Genomic DNA, 13304 nt, shown 5'->3' with positions numbered 1-13304 from the left:
ATTAGCTAATCCAGTATAGTTAGACAATATATGAAAATGAAAATAAGGGATTAACTGATTATATAAGCCTAATCCACTTGGAATTATATCATGTAACGAAGAGTTCGAGAAATATAATACGATTTAAGTTTGCTGATCCGGATCAGTGATGCCCATGGAAACGGGGTCTATATGTGTTTGAACACATATGCGTTGAATATATGTGAACTTCATCTGACAAACACCTTTTTTGTTGAAAAATGTCAACTTCAAAATTTGACCATTTTTGACCTAAAGTGACCTGACCTGACCTCAGCTATATTCAGCTAAAATGGCCTAAACTGACACATACAACACTGATTTCGATATATATGGCCTACATGAACCATAAAACATGTCTCACGTCACCGATGCACGATATAAAGCTTTCGTGACCTGGGATGAGATGGCCTTGACCTGAAAAATTCGAAGTACAAGTTCGGTACCCTCAGGTTATGTTACGCATATATTCACGAGTGTGCAAACAAAAAATGAGCCTGATCTGATTTGTTGGCCGGCGCCCAGAGTGCCAAGACGCTGATATTTTTACTTTGACCTGACCTGTGACGTCATCGATGACCTCGAGGTCAATGACATTAGGCTTCGCTCAACAATATTTCCAGGGCTACCAGGGGCCGTTTGAATTTTGACAATCGGCCCAGTAGTTTCGGAGTTAGGAGCCCCCCCCCCCCACTGTAACGTGCTGTAACGTGCTGTGGGGCGCGTTAGAGCACATACCCCAGTGAGGCGTGGGTTAACAAATAAAAAAACACGTTGATTTCCGACGCTGGGAAATGCCCGCAATGATACCCACCCCACCACCCTCCCCCTACCCGGTCCAACAGGGTCTCAAGGAAATTCAACAACATGAACCGAAACAAAGGCTGCGATCTTTGCTGGAAATGGCACTCGTGAGATAAGTATTATTATGCTGAAGATACAACGACTTACTTGTTATTTCCGAGTATCCTCCACCGTCAGCTACGCTAACCACCCACACAATCACCGTTCAAATATTTAAAACCACGGAGCACCTTCACAACGCCGGCGCGCGGCCGGAACTGACATGGCGGCGCCGCTGCAGCAGAGTCAGACGCACGTGGATTGTTAGTAAGGGTGTAGTGTTGTCATGGTGTTGCCATGGTATACCTTACCATAGCAGCAGAAGCACACCCAGGGAACTGTTGCAAGAAATTTCTGGCCTTTCGTCCATAAAACTATTAATTGCTCAGGGTCTCAGCTAGTCCTTGGATGACGCTCCTTCCAACATATCAAAAATTGGCAAACACCTCTATGGAAAGGAGGAGACTTGATCGCCGAATTCACCTGCTGGATCCGCCCGTGGAAAGGTTGATTTTACTATGGTAGGGAATATTAGCTTACGAGGGTATCTACTAGCCTCAGGTGGTTACCACCTTGTAAACTGGGGTACAAAACCACCCCTGATAAACGTAACCATGGTAATATCAACATGTCAAGGCAGGATAGTATTCAGCACCATAGTAGGCTGGTAGTAATATGATGGTAGGCTGATGGTAAAATTTACCAAAGCTAGTAACTTAGTAAATTGATGGTAAAAACTTTTTTCAGTGCTGCCTGTGTGTTGTCCTAATGGGAACTCAGCCAGCGTGGCTGGACCTGTCAGAGGCCTGATTAATTATCCAGGAGGATGTGTCACGAGACGGGGACATGACTGTGCGGATTGACCTGTGGAGGAATTGATCCTCGGCAGCATGCAATGATGTGTGCTTCTGTGGGTAGCATTAGCTCAATCATAGATATGTTTGAAATATCTGTGGAATGGAAGTTTCGAATATCTATACGAGTACGTTCGTTCAAACGTACTACTCGTACGTTTGGAATGGGTGAATAAATTTCTGAATCCGTACATGCACTGAGATAAGGCTACCTGAAATGGAGTTGGCAGTTAGAGAAACTCTGAATCAAGCGATTATCGATAGTTGTTACCTAGTTGATCTTAAATTTGAATAACCAAAAACGGTTCTTCATCCGCTCGCTGCAGTCTCTGCCAGTATTATCCGGTCGTCCCATACACTCCGTCAGCGCCTGGTCCACTGCGGGCCCGCATCTAATGTGCGCGCGTGTATGTGTGCGCGTGTGCCGGCGGGTGTTTGCTCGGCCTGATTTGCTATGACAGTCGGCCGAGCACCGGTCATTGACGGGTCCCCCCCCCCTCCGTCACCCCCCCCCCTGTCATCCGCGGTCGGTGGCGGGCTGTTGTGCCGCTCGGTCTTATTGGCATGTGAGTGGGTGGGCGGCACGGCTAACCGTTTATATGCACTCACATAGTGGGTATGAACAGTGCAACTGATTGCTGGGGTAAACGTATGACACCAGCTTACATCAAATGTAGGCAACGGATTCGGATTTTCGTAGGACGTCAAAAGGATAACGTTTACATACAAGTATAACTGTATAGGTACACCTCATTCTTTCCAACCAACCATCAAAGAATCTCGCTCAGGCTTCATATTTTTCCTCGATTCTAGGTATCTCTGGCATGTAGGTATGTATTCACGGCCTCTGTCTTCCTACGCCACTGACCTCGATCGACCGGCCACAGTCAAGCTTACAGACTGCGGTGTTCTGAGATTTGGCCTGCCTGCAGCCGTCTTAGCTCAGAGGAAACAACTAGGGACTGACCGCATTGCGGCGACATAGCTGATCAATGACTGAACTGCTGGTAGAGGGAATGCTGCTCTCCGTCCATTTATAATTTATATACAAACACCGCTTGATAAAACCATCGTCTTTCTTCTGACTTTTTGGTTACAAGTGCCTATTATAATTAGGTATACCTACTCAGTTGTTTGTTCTTGCTTGGCAATGCTGTAACTTATCTAAAAACGTCTTTGTATTGCAGTGCTTTGTGTGCGACAATCGGAATGATGACGTGGCTTTTCGTTCTACGGCTTTCTGATTTATCGCACTACCTATCTAGCTACTCCTTTGTCGCTGCCTTTATCGTCCCTTTATATAGCACCATACAATACAATTAGGTATATGAATCACGCTGTAAATAATAGATGATTTCTTGCGATGTCAGCTGAATTATTTGGATGTTTTCCCTCTGAAATACGATCAGTAGGTATCGTAGTTAAGATATGATCCCTGCATTCTGCAATGCGGTGCCTATATCACTACGTTCCTATTTAATAGACAGGCTCTATCGATCATTGATTTAGGATGCCCAGTTTAAAGCTGGTTTTGATATGCATGATCCCTTATCTATGTAACTCGCATTAGCAGCTCAGCTAGGAGTGTTCAGAAAAGAGTCGCCAAGATGTGATTTTTTTTTGTGTAGTGTGACGTCACTCCACGCCTGACATCAGACTGCAGTCGGACGTCACCACCTCTCTGCAGGTTTAGTGTGACATCACTCTGTTCCCTCGGCAGGCTGCAATAAGCCGTTTTTCTCTCTGCGGGCTATTGTGTGACGTCACCGTTTCCCTGTCGGCAGGCTGCAGTCTCCAGTTTGACGTCATCTCACTGGTGTATCTGGCTCTACTGCTGGCCTGTCCGGTGGTGCCGGCTCCGACCCGGCGCTCCTGGCAGGGTGAGTTCTCTGCTCTGTGTACTGCTCCCTGTGCTCCCAATGCACTGCTCCCAGTGTATTGCTCTCAGTTCCTCCTTCCCCCAGCTCTCCCAGCCCACTGCTCCCAGGCCCCTTTATCCATGGTGCCTACATTCACTGTCGCATACCATGCAGTGATAACCAAGTGATAGCACCTGTCCTCCTTTCGCCACTACCCACACACACGAACGAGGTGTGCTGGCTTAGGCGGTGATGTCTGAATCCCCTGCAGGGCCCTGTGTTGAAGTCTGTGGCACGATTGCTGCCTATCGCCGGCCTTCAGTCAGCCAACCGTCATCGGTTGGCGCGGACGCCAACTTCCCGCTATCCACTCACTGTTTGCCCGGCTTAGCGAGTTTGTTTTACGATCGCTGCGAGACCCTAAGTGGCGCGCCTGGTCGCAAAGGTAAACAAGATGCTTAGGGCGGCCGGGTCCTGCTTTTGGCACCGCCGCTGGTGTGCCGACTTTGAGACCAATCGGCGGATAGTGATGGTTGATAATATTCTAACTTGCTGAAACCAAGCTTACTATGAATCTGGGAACAATGTTGGCACATGATAAGATGTGACACGATACTCGACCTTTGGCGCTCGGGGCGTTCTGACAATATTTTTTTTTATTATAAATTTAGTCCGAACCTTTTGATGGGAAGGATTCACAAGGACAGAGCCACCGCTAAGCGAAGCTTGTTGCGATGACCCTGCCCTCTACCCTCCGATCGCGCAATTCCGATTCTATGGCAGAATTTAGAGTCCAAAGTTTAACGTGCGCACAAAGCCGCGCACGGCCGGTCCCCTCGCTGACTTCGCCTGGCTACGGCCTGCCACCAACCGCAACCATACCTGTCAGGAGGCCCATAAATGTCGGGCGCCCGTCGCGCTTCGAACCCGGACTGTCATAACCGGGAACGCGTGCTCTCACCACGCGGAGTCCAACGCTCTAACCAACTGAGCTACGGGACCGGCTCATAGTATTTGCTCCCTTCCTGATGCATTTTGTTGCAGGTCCTCTAGGCATCTACCTGAAGATATGTCTGGCGCTCACGCTGTTGGCCATTCTGCCCCTGGTGTGCTTCCAAATAGCGCTGTTCGCCATGCCACCATACGGACACATACTGCAGTTCTGTGAGTATGGTCTGCTCGGCATTGAAGTTTGCCATGAAGTGGCGATGTGCCAAAGTTCATGATGACTAGTTAGATTGCCTTCGCTGAACGAAACTTGAACAACTTTGCTTTTGTTTCCTAGTTCCTGGTGGTAACTTTGAATCTTATGTTAATTGATGTGGGCAACTCTCGTTTTATTGTGTAGTTTTCATAGTCAAAAACATCTTCTCACCAAATATTTAATGTTGGCCGCCGTTCGCCCAGCTAACGTCCGTCGTTCTACACTGTGTGACCCGTGACCTGACCAGTGACCTCTTCCCTCCGACACCGCTCCCCAGGCGACCCTCCCGAGCCGCTGCTGCGTCAGCTGGGCCTCATACGACTGGACGAGGTCTCCATCCTGGCCGGCGTGTTCTACTTCGCCTCCAAGCTGGTGCCGTTCGTCATTACGCTGGTCACCTTCAGGTAATTCGTGCACGTGCAGTCCTTCTTTGAATTGATGCGGTCGAAATGCGACGATTTGTGAAAAAGGTGATGATGAAATATTTTGCGGCATATTTTATGCCTTGTCATGACCATCAAGTTTTTGCATCATGCTTTCGAAAGATCGAGCAAATGTTATTAAAGTCCGGTCTAGCTGATTTATCGATATGACTCGGTTGGAAGTCTCTTCTTTCGATAGATCCACGAAAAAAGGAAAGTCCGCCGAAATGGAGTCGCTTATGGTTGCACTGATGAGCCCAGACTGGCCTTGTGACGAATCCTGTGAATTGTTTACTTAGCGGTATTGAGCGACAGAGGTATGTACATGTCTTCTCTGTGAGTGTTAGCTGCCCTCAATGGAACAGTCACACACGGACCTTGGATGGTGATGGAACGTTAACACTGACCGGCCTAGCGACCGGTAACATCTGGTTCTGTGATGGGTGGCATGCTTCGGAAGTCAATGAACTTGACAGGCATGAGACAGTCTGCGTCTGCTTGGTGCCATGTGCGTTGACTGGCCCATACAGATGTTCGCTACTGTAGCAATGTCTGAGATATTATTTGCTATCGTTTTTTTTTTTATTAAATTCCCCGTGATTATATAGCCTCTAGTTTGATAGGGATTTATCGTTGCGCATGTGCTATTTATTCCGATCGTCAGTCAGGATACCCGTCATGACCTTTGAGGTAGTCTGACCTGACATGATCTGACCTTTTCTGACCTTGCCCCCAGGGAGTGTCGTGACCTGTCGCGCGATGCGGACGTACCAGAGACGAACGCGATCGGGGGCGGCACCTCACCCCTGATCCAAAACACGCGGGAGCAGCTACAAAAGGACGGGCTCAAATACTGCTTCGGTAAGACGCGGTCTCGTGTTGGAATTAGACGATGTCAAATCGTTTGGTGAAGGGTCATATGGGACGGAAAGATGTGTTTTGCACAATGTAGAAAGTCATTGTAAGGCCACACTTTCAAGCTTTACTTCGTTTCGTGATGGCGTACGCATCGTTCTTTCTTCTTCTTCAGAGAATGCAATGCGTCGCTCTTTCATAATGCCAGCATCACGTGCCACTTGAGTCGGAAATAGTGCCATCATAAAATCCTTGCAATCTACCAGAATATCACCTCATATCAGGCTTCCCGACTCTGCCAGCCTCAAGCACGGTTGCCTGTGCTCGAACTCGACACTCTGGGGCGCCATATTATAGTGCCGCTTTTGGCTTGTGATGGAGGACAGTCATGAATTCACACCGAGATAGCGTCAGCTGTGTCCGCTTTAGCCACCCACCTCAGGAGGATAGTGTGATGAATCCCATAAGCAGCGGACTGCTGACCGATGATATTCATGCAACGTTGTACCATAGTGTAATAAATAACACTACAACACTATGTTATTTATTACACTATGGCTCTACGTAAGTTGCATAGTAAGGACGGTCATCAGTATTAGCTATTGTTACATGCATACATAGAGCGACAACGGATAATTACCTACGTTGTTTCTCGTTAGCACTGTGATGTATTTTAGACCTTTGTGTGCCATCTTCACCTTAACCCGCGCCCCGTTGGGCTCTGCCGAGCAACGCGCCCTGTTGGGGGGGGGGGGGGCATTTTGCCCCCCCCTAAGATCTCGAGAACCACGCAACCTAGCGACAAGCGGCAAACGGTGTTGGATAGCCCTATCAGGGAACTACCTTGTGACCCAATTTTATTGACCTAGGTCAAACCGATGACGTCACAGGTCAGGTCAAAGGTCCAATTTTCACCGTTTACAGGCATTTCAAGAAATGCGTTGTAAAATCGAGTAAAATGCATTTTATTGAAAATCATCGATGGAGAAATGTTCTTCAAACACATATTTTGCTATTTGAGGTCACTGATACCAGGTCAGGTCACAGAGGTCAGGTCACTGGGGGGTCACAATATGAAAGTGTCGTGTGATACATGTTTTATGGTCCATTTTACATGACAAGTGCGATTATGTGGGTCAGGCAGCCTTTGGGGCCAGCTTAGGTCACGTTTTGGTCAAGGTCAGGTCAAGGTCAGGTCAAGGTCAGGGCAAATTAGGTCAAATTTCAAAGTTGATATTTTTGCATAAAATGGGTATCAAATCGATGCAGCTCGTCACGGGGAGTTCAATGGTGGTCTTTTATTTGCCGTACGAGGTCTAGAATCGCTAAAAATTAAGTTCAAAAATTTGACGTCATCATTTTTGAACAGTTTTTTTCGCTATAACTTGGCCAAAAAACGAGATATCGATCTGAAATTTGGTATGTATATGGAAGAGCGCAGGGACTATCACATATATTCCGGTTTTTTCGAAATTCGAAAAAAATTGGATTTTTTTTTTAGTTTTTCTAAAAAAAATCATTTTTTGAATTTTTCTGAGTCAAAAACCCAAAATTTTGAAAATCCGAGATAACAGTTTTGTAGCGCCGCTTTTTGTCTACTAGACCATATAAAGAACTTTGAAATTGCTTGATAACTGTAGATTTGGTGAGCGTTTCAAGATTGCATGTTTTTTGCTCATTTTTGCTCGAACATGACCTCAGTTTGACCTCAATAACTCCTGACCTAAGGTGACCTTAGACTTGAAATATGGTGTGAAGGTGTCAAATTGATGCCCGGGAAGGTACTGAAAATTTGGCGGCGCTTCGCGCCGCCGTTTTCTTGTTATTCAGGAAAAACAACAGGGGGCCAAAATGGCACCCTCCCAACGGGGCGAGGGTTAAAATGCATGTAGTTTGAGGTCTTTCTAAACTCCTAAATCTTCCCTGACTCACACTGGCCCCTCTCTGACCCCCCCCCCCTGTGTGCAGTGACGGCGCTGACGTTCCTGGCGCTGGCCGGCGCCGCCGTTATCCGTCCCTCGGTGACGTCGGCCGTCTACCTGCTGACGCTCATGGCGGCGATGACGTGGTGGGCGTGTCTGCGCCCGCTGGGCCGGCCGTTCGGCGTCATCTGCCGCCTGCTGATGGCGTACACGGCGCTGCACGTGACGGCCCTGTATGTGTATCAGTTCCAGTGGCCGCAGCAGTACTTTGACCACACCAGCCTGGCGGCCAGGTGAGGGAGGGAACGGGACGGGGCGGTACAACCCATTTGAACATTCGGGTAAGATTTATTTAAAAAACGAGGAGATAAGGTTATAAGATGATCTTTAATAGCGGAAACGAAAAATAATATCGTGATGGACATAACTTTGCTCGACTTCGTCCTTTTCCCACCGTTGGTTACTGTCTTCCTATTGTGCCTTGTCATTGTTTGTTTCGTATTTCGTAAGACTGTTTTATCGTATGGTTTCTGTGTCATGCCTGAATCAAATTGTGTTCAGCGTTGTATCACCGGCTGTATTCTGTCCTACACACAGACTGGCTGGTCTGGTTCAGATCAAAGTGGCGAACTGCACGGGCGATCCTCGGGACACTGTGTTCGCCGACACCACGTGGGACGTCTACATCTACCCGCTGGTCATCTACGCACTCTACTACATGCTCGCCTTCGAGTCGCGCATTCTGGGAAATCTAAGGGTGAGTGATGGTTTAGACGGGTTACAGGGATTTGAGTTACGAGCTCGGCACCGGTTCTGCCATGGTTTCCACTTGGTCACGATAGGTGACATGTTTTGTTGAGCACAGAGGTTTTGCTATTACAGTATTCCCTGATGGGAATTTGAGTTTGCTTGCCATCACATCAGATTTTGTAGTTTCATTTGTGTGATTATTCAACATATTTAGCATAGCCTGCAAGTAATAGTAAATCATGCCTTGATGACCATTTGCACTGCCCACATCGTGTGAATATCACGTATTTATCGCTCCAAGTTTGCTGTGTTTGATCACTCTTTTGTCGTATCTCTGCACACGCGTTTACCACTTGTTTACACCATAAGCACGAGTTTAGATGACGCAGTTTATTTGATGCATTATATGAGTTGTACTGCACCACTCCTGCAATCCAACTCTGGCTCCTGTGACGAAGCAGCCGTTTTCTACATTTGTCGTAGGTTGAGCAGCTGACCGTAACCGTCAAGGACCTCATTGAGGTAAACCGTGTTCTCTGCCGCTGTACGGTTTCTGTCTCTCTCGCTCTCCAGCGCTCGTCCCTGAGTGATCGCTGGACCTGCCGCCTGGGTGTAGGTCACTGGCGCGCGCTTGGCTGACGCCTCCGGTCCGGCATGCCCCGTATGTCCGTATTCACTATCGCCAGCTTGGCAAAATCAGGCGAACATCACGAGTTCACCTCTTCAGAAAGAACATGTCACATTCGAGTCCTCTTCCTAGTTCTATGAATTTGTAAAAACGGCTTAATCTTCTCGTGTGATTGCTCAGCCTCAAGAATGTGAGATTTCCCGCAGGCAAATAGTCTTGTATGAGAATTTAATTAGGTCGTGAACACGGGCACAAATGCTTTTTTCTTCTGCCATCCGATATTTGCTGATGAGTTTGATCTGTCATAACTCTCGACTCTGAAACTCTACTCTGAGCAACTGCGATGTCTTCCACTGTTTGACGTTCTCTGTTACTAACAGATTGAAAATGGCAAATCGCATGCTTGCACTAGATTAAGACATTTTCTCATATGAGGAAGCGAGATACCTAACTTTATTGGTATAGCTCGAGAAATAATCATTGTGATGCTCAGCGTCAACAGGCTACATCAGTAGAGTTACAGGCATCATATGCCCTCACACATTTATGAGGTGTGTATGGACTTGAGCTGCGGTTTGAGATGAATGAATCAAATGCAGGCTCTCAAACGTTCCCAGTTGGTATTCCCTACAGTTAGCTGTTGTACCGGGCTCTTCGTCTCATATGTATCTTTTCAGGGTTGAGTTTTATTTAAAAGAAAAGAAAAGAAAACGGACTGAACAGCGAACACCTTTTTTAATGTAAGCTTGTACACAATTGTAACTGAACAGAGTTAAATCAAGTCTATCAAATTTTATTGCCAGAACACCATCACCGCCGTGCCCTCACACGATGACCGGCGCCCAACCACTCCCTCACGCACGGCCGCTATTCGCTCCCTCACTCTGGGAGGCTCCGCGCTGACCCGCCGCCCTGGCAGGACCCGCGTCTCCTGGAGGCCGTGCTCGACGTGCCCTTCAAGAGGGTCAGCCGCTCCCTGCGCCGCACGTTCAGACGAAAGCCGGGCCGCCAAGCGGTCACAGTAAGCCCCCCTGTTGAACCCCGTGCCCTCCGGTGGATGTTAGTGGTGGCGCTCAGAATGCAGATTAATAGTCGCCAGGCCGGCTCAGTTTCAGTTGGTCGTATTTTTGTTTGCCGTGTATTCTTAGAAGTAGCAAGGAAGTGCTGCTTTTTTACTTTGCTTGGTTTTATTTACCCATTTTTCGTTTGAAGCTATGTTGGATATTTAGGGGAATTGTGTTGCCGCTATCAATAATATATGACTGACTAAGCAACCTACTACAAACTGAGATAGTTTGGGAGCTTGGAAAATAAATAACCAAAACTTGTGAGTTTTTTTTTTGTTCTAATTTTGTTTCTGACGAATTGAGAATCTGTTTTGCTCTTGCCTTCGCATGCGCTCATTGATTTGTGTCTTTTCCAGTAATAAGCATGTTGCGGATGCTTTAAAGTCCCGTGGCTGGTTTATAGCGATTAAAGAAAGATAATCTCACATTTTATCTTATTTTTACCTACAAGCCAATAGCCGAAAACAGAGAGGGTACCTATGGCGAAATTAGTTACGACTTATGCTGTCATAAGCTGTCTATTATGTAGCAATTGCATACCTATTGCTTGCTACAAAGTTCAAATTGAACGGTAGGTCAAACATCCCCTTACTTATTCACATCGGACACAGCACACCTATTTGTTGGAAATTTAATAGCTAAATCTCCTGGACCCCTCAACCTCGCTACATGCAGAGGCATGCTACATTTGAGTGCAATCTAATGACGGGACAGATCCACGTACAAATAGAGAATTTAAGGTACCGAAAAAATAGTTTTCCTTTGTGCGGCAAAGCAAGCGGAAAATTGGATGATAACTGTGCCCAAGGCAGCATATACCACTGTGCCTATCTCTGCACTTAAAAAATAATTACCGTTTCATTCTAACGGGCACGGCCGCGTTATATGATTAGAATGCAATAAATCATTGGATTGAAATGATACAATACAAAATTAACTTAGTTTACAACTAAAGCTGGGAAGCAGATCTACCAATTGTAGCCTGCTGATAACTACAATCATTTAAACTAATTATTCTCACTGTAGTCCTGTCCGAACATTGCTCGTTCTGTGATATAATTTGTGTTTTGTGGAGCTGTATTCTATTTTGTTTCTGTGCTGGTCAACGTTCCGTGGTGAAAAGACATCCTAAACGTACACATCTTTTTTTAACCCGTTAAACAATGTTTCCATTGAAATGTTAAACTGAAATCAAGTTCTCAAATGTTTGGTGGGTCATTTTTGGGTGCAGAATTTAGTTACCTATACTTCTAATATTGTCCATAAAAGGTTATGGATAGGTATATTTGTTTTCCGTTACTGCAGATGTATTGTTCAGTTCAATGCCCATGTATTCTTTACATGGGGCAATGCTACCGTGATAATGTAACTTCGGTTTCGTGTCTGCGCAAGACAGCTTTACCTATATTTCGATTGATGGTGTGGTTTCTTCCTGTAGCGTTTCTTTGACTAACGTTCCTCTGCATTTGTCACCTCATATGTTGTAGTCTGCAGTGTTTTCCTCTAACGTTCTGACTTCATTATCACTCACTCTTCTTTGTCTCTTTGTTACAGCTCTTGGTTCGTTTAACCCTTTAGATTAGAATGACAAACTTACATGGGCTCGCCTTTCACCAGTGTTTCCTGCAATCACACACTTGTGGCTTCGGTGTAATCTTCTCTACTCTTTTAGGATACTGGTTATGGTTCTAACTCGCACTTCCATCACGACCTTCCTAATTCATCTGATATCCATGGTCTGCCATGCTCTGGCCTGACCTGACCTGACCTTATCTGACCTGACCTGCCCTCATTTGACCTGCGCCGACAGTGCGGCACTCGAGCCGGGACGACAGTCCACTCTATTCGCGCGTTTGATCGACAAGTAGCGTATTCAGACACAAAAGAGACGTTCCAAGTGAGTTAGTCGCACAGCTCCGCTGGAGCTTTATGGCCGAGTAGCGGGGAGGCCGCGCTGCAATGGATGCATCCAGGAGCGTAGTGTCTGTCTTGGGGCGGCCTGGGAGGCGGTAGACATTTCGCTGTTGGTACGGGCCGCCTCTGTCGTACGAATCAGTGGTGCCTCTGCATGGTATGTGAGTGTAGACTGTAGAGATGTAGCTTTTGACGGTGCACGCAATGGTGAAGTGATTGACAAGTGAACAGACTTCTGGTTACTCGATCACTTTGTAAATAAGTTGAGTAGTTGTAAGAATGACTGAAATTAAATGTATGAATCTGACATGTTGATGCCATCGATGCATCTAAAATGTGATGATTTAATCGGCGCGCAATGCCGCGGCGTGGACTGTGCGGCGTGGACTGTTTGCCCCGAGACCCCGTTCCCGCCCCGACTGACCTGACCGGACCTGGCGTCTCCTGCCACCGCATGCGTGCTGTGCTTAGATCGCGGGCCAGGGGACCGCGCCGCGAGCCGTGACGTCATCCCACGACCGAACGCCCGTATGTACTGCACGGCGCACGCTGCCACGGCCGCCTCGCACGCAGTCCTGCACTGAACACACGGGCACCTCTCCTCAGTGGAGTGGCACACTGTCCGCCCCGCGGCCAGCCTCGCCTGAGTACCATCCCGCTAGTGACAATTACCGGGGTTACATGAGCAAGTAAATGCGTATCAGGAACGGATTTTCCTATTCGCTCACCATTGTAGTCCGTTTGTAATGCGTATTAACTCTGCTCATGTAACCCCGAGCTTTGTCTGGGTGGCTCTGTCTGCCCCGTGTCCATTGGCTGTTGTTAGCCGGCCAGGGATGCCTCGGGGCCCGTCGGTCAAGTTCGCACCCCGCTTGTACCCGCGCCACCGAAAAGCCTGCTTGCTGTCCTGTTCAGTGGTGGAGGATGGGTTTTTGAATGCGGTAATTTGTAACGGTGGTGGAAAATGA

The 13304-nt window shown here is 47.3% G+C and overlaps 1 protein-coding gene across 1 annotated transcript in view; it reads left to right on the top strand.

Annotated features, from left to right (window-relative positions):
- Positions 1 to 13304, top strand: part of LOC122380130 (piezo-type mechanosensitive ion channel component-like) — a 101543-nt gene that overhangs the window by 15564 nt on the left and 72675 nt on the right. The window contains exons 3-9 of the mRNA XM_043362970.1: positions 3500 to 3595; positions 4619 to 4738; positions 5056 to 5182; positions 5937 to 6061; positions 8024 to 8270; positions 8575 to 8734; positions 10275 to 10376. Coding sequence (XP_043218905.1) covers positions 3500 to 3595; positions 4619 to 4738; positions 5056 to 5182; positions 5937 to 6061; positions 8024 to 8270; positions 8575 to 8734; positions 10275 to 10376 — 977 coding nt within the window. The remainder of the gene's footprint in view (positions 1 to 3499; positions 3596 to 4618; positions 4739 to 5055; positions 5183 to 5936; positions 6062 to 8023; positions 8271 to 8574; positions 8735 to 10274; positions 10377 to 13304) is intronic.

Source organism: Amphibalanus amphitrite, unplaced genomic scaffold (genome assembly GCF_019059575.1).
Source record: "Amphibalanus amphitrite isolate SeventyFive unplaced genomic scaffold, NRLGWU_Aamphi_draft 000092F_arrow, whole genome shotgun sequence".
Taxonomy (NCBI): Eukaryota; Metazoa; Arthropoda; class Thecostraca; order Balanomorpha; family Balanidae; genus Amphibalanus; species Amphibalanus amphitrite.
Note: the sequence above shows the minus strand (reverse complement) of the source record. Positions and strands in the feature narration are given on the sequence as shown.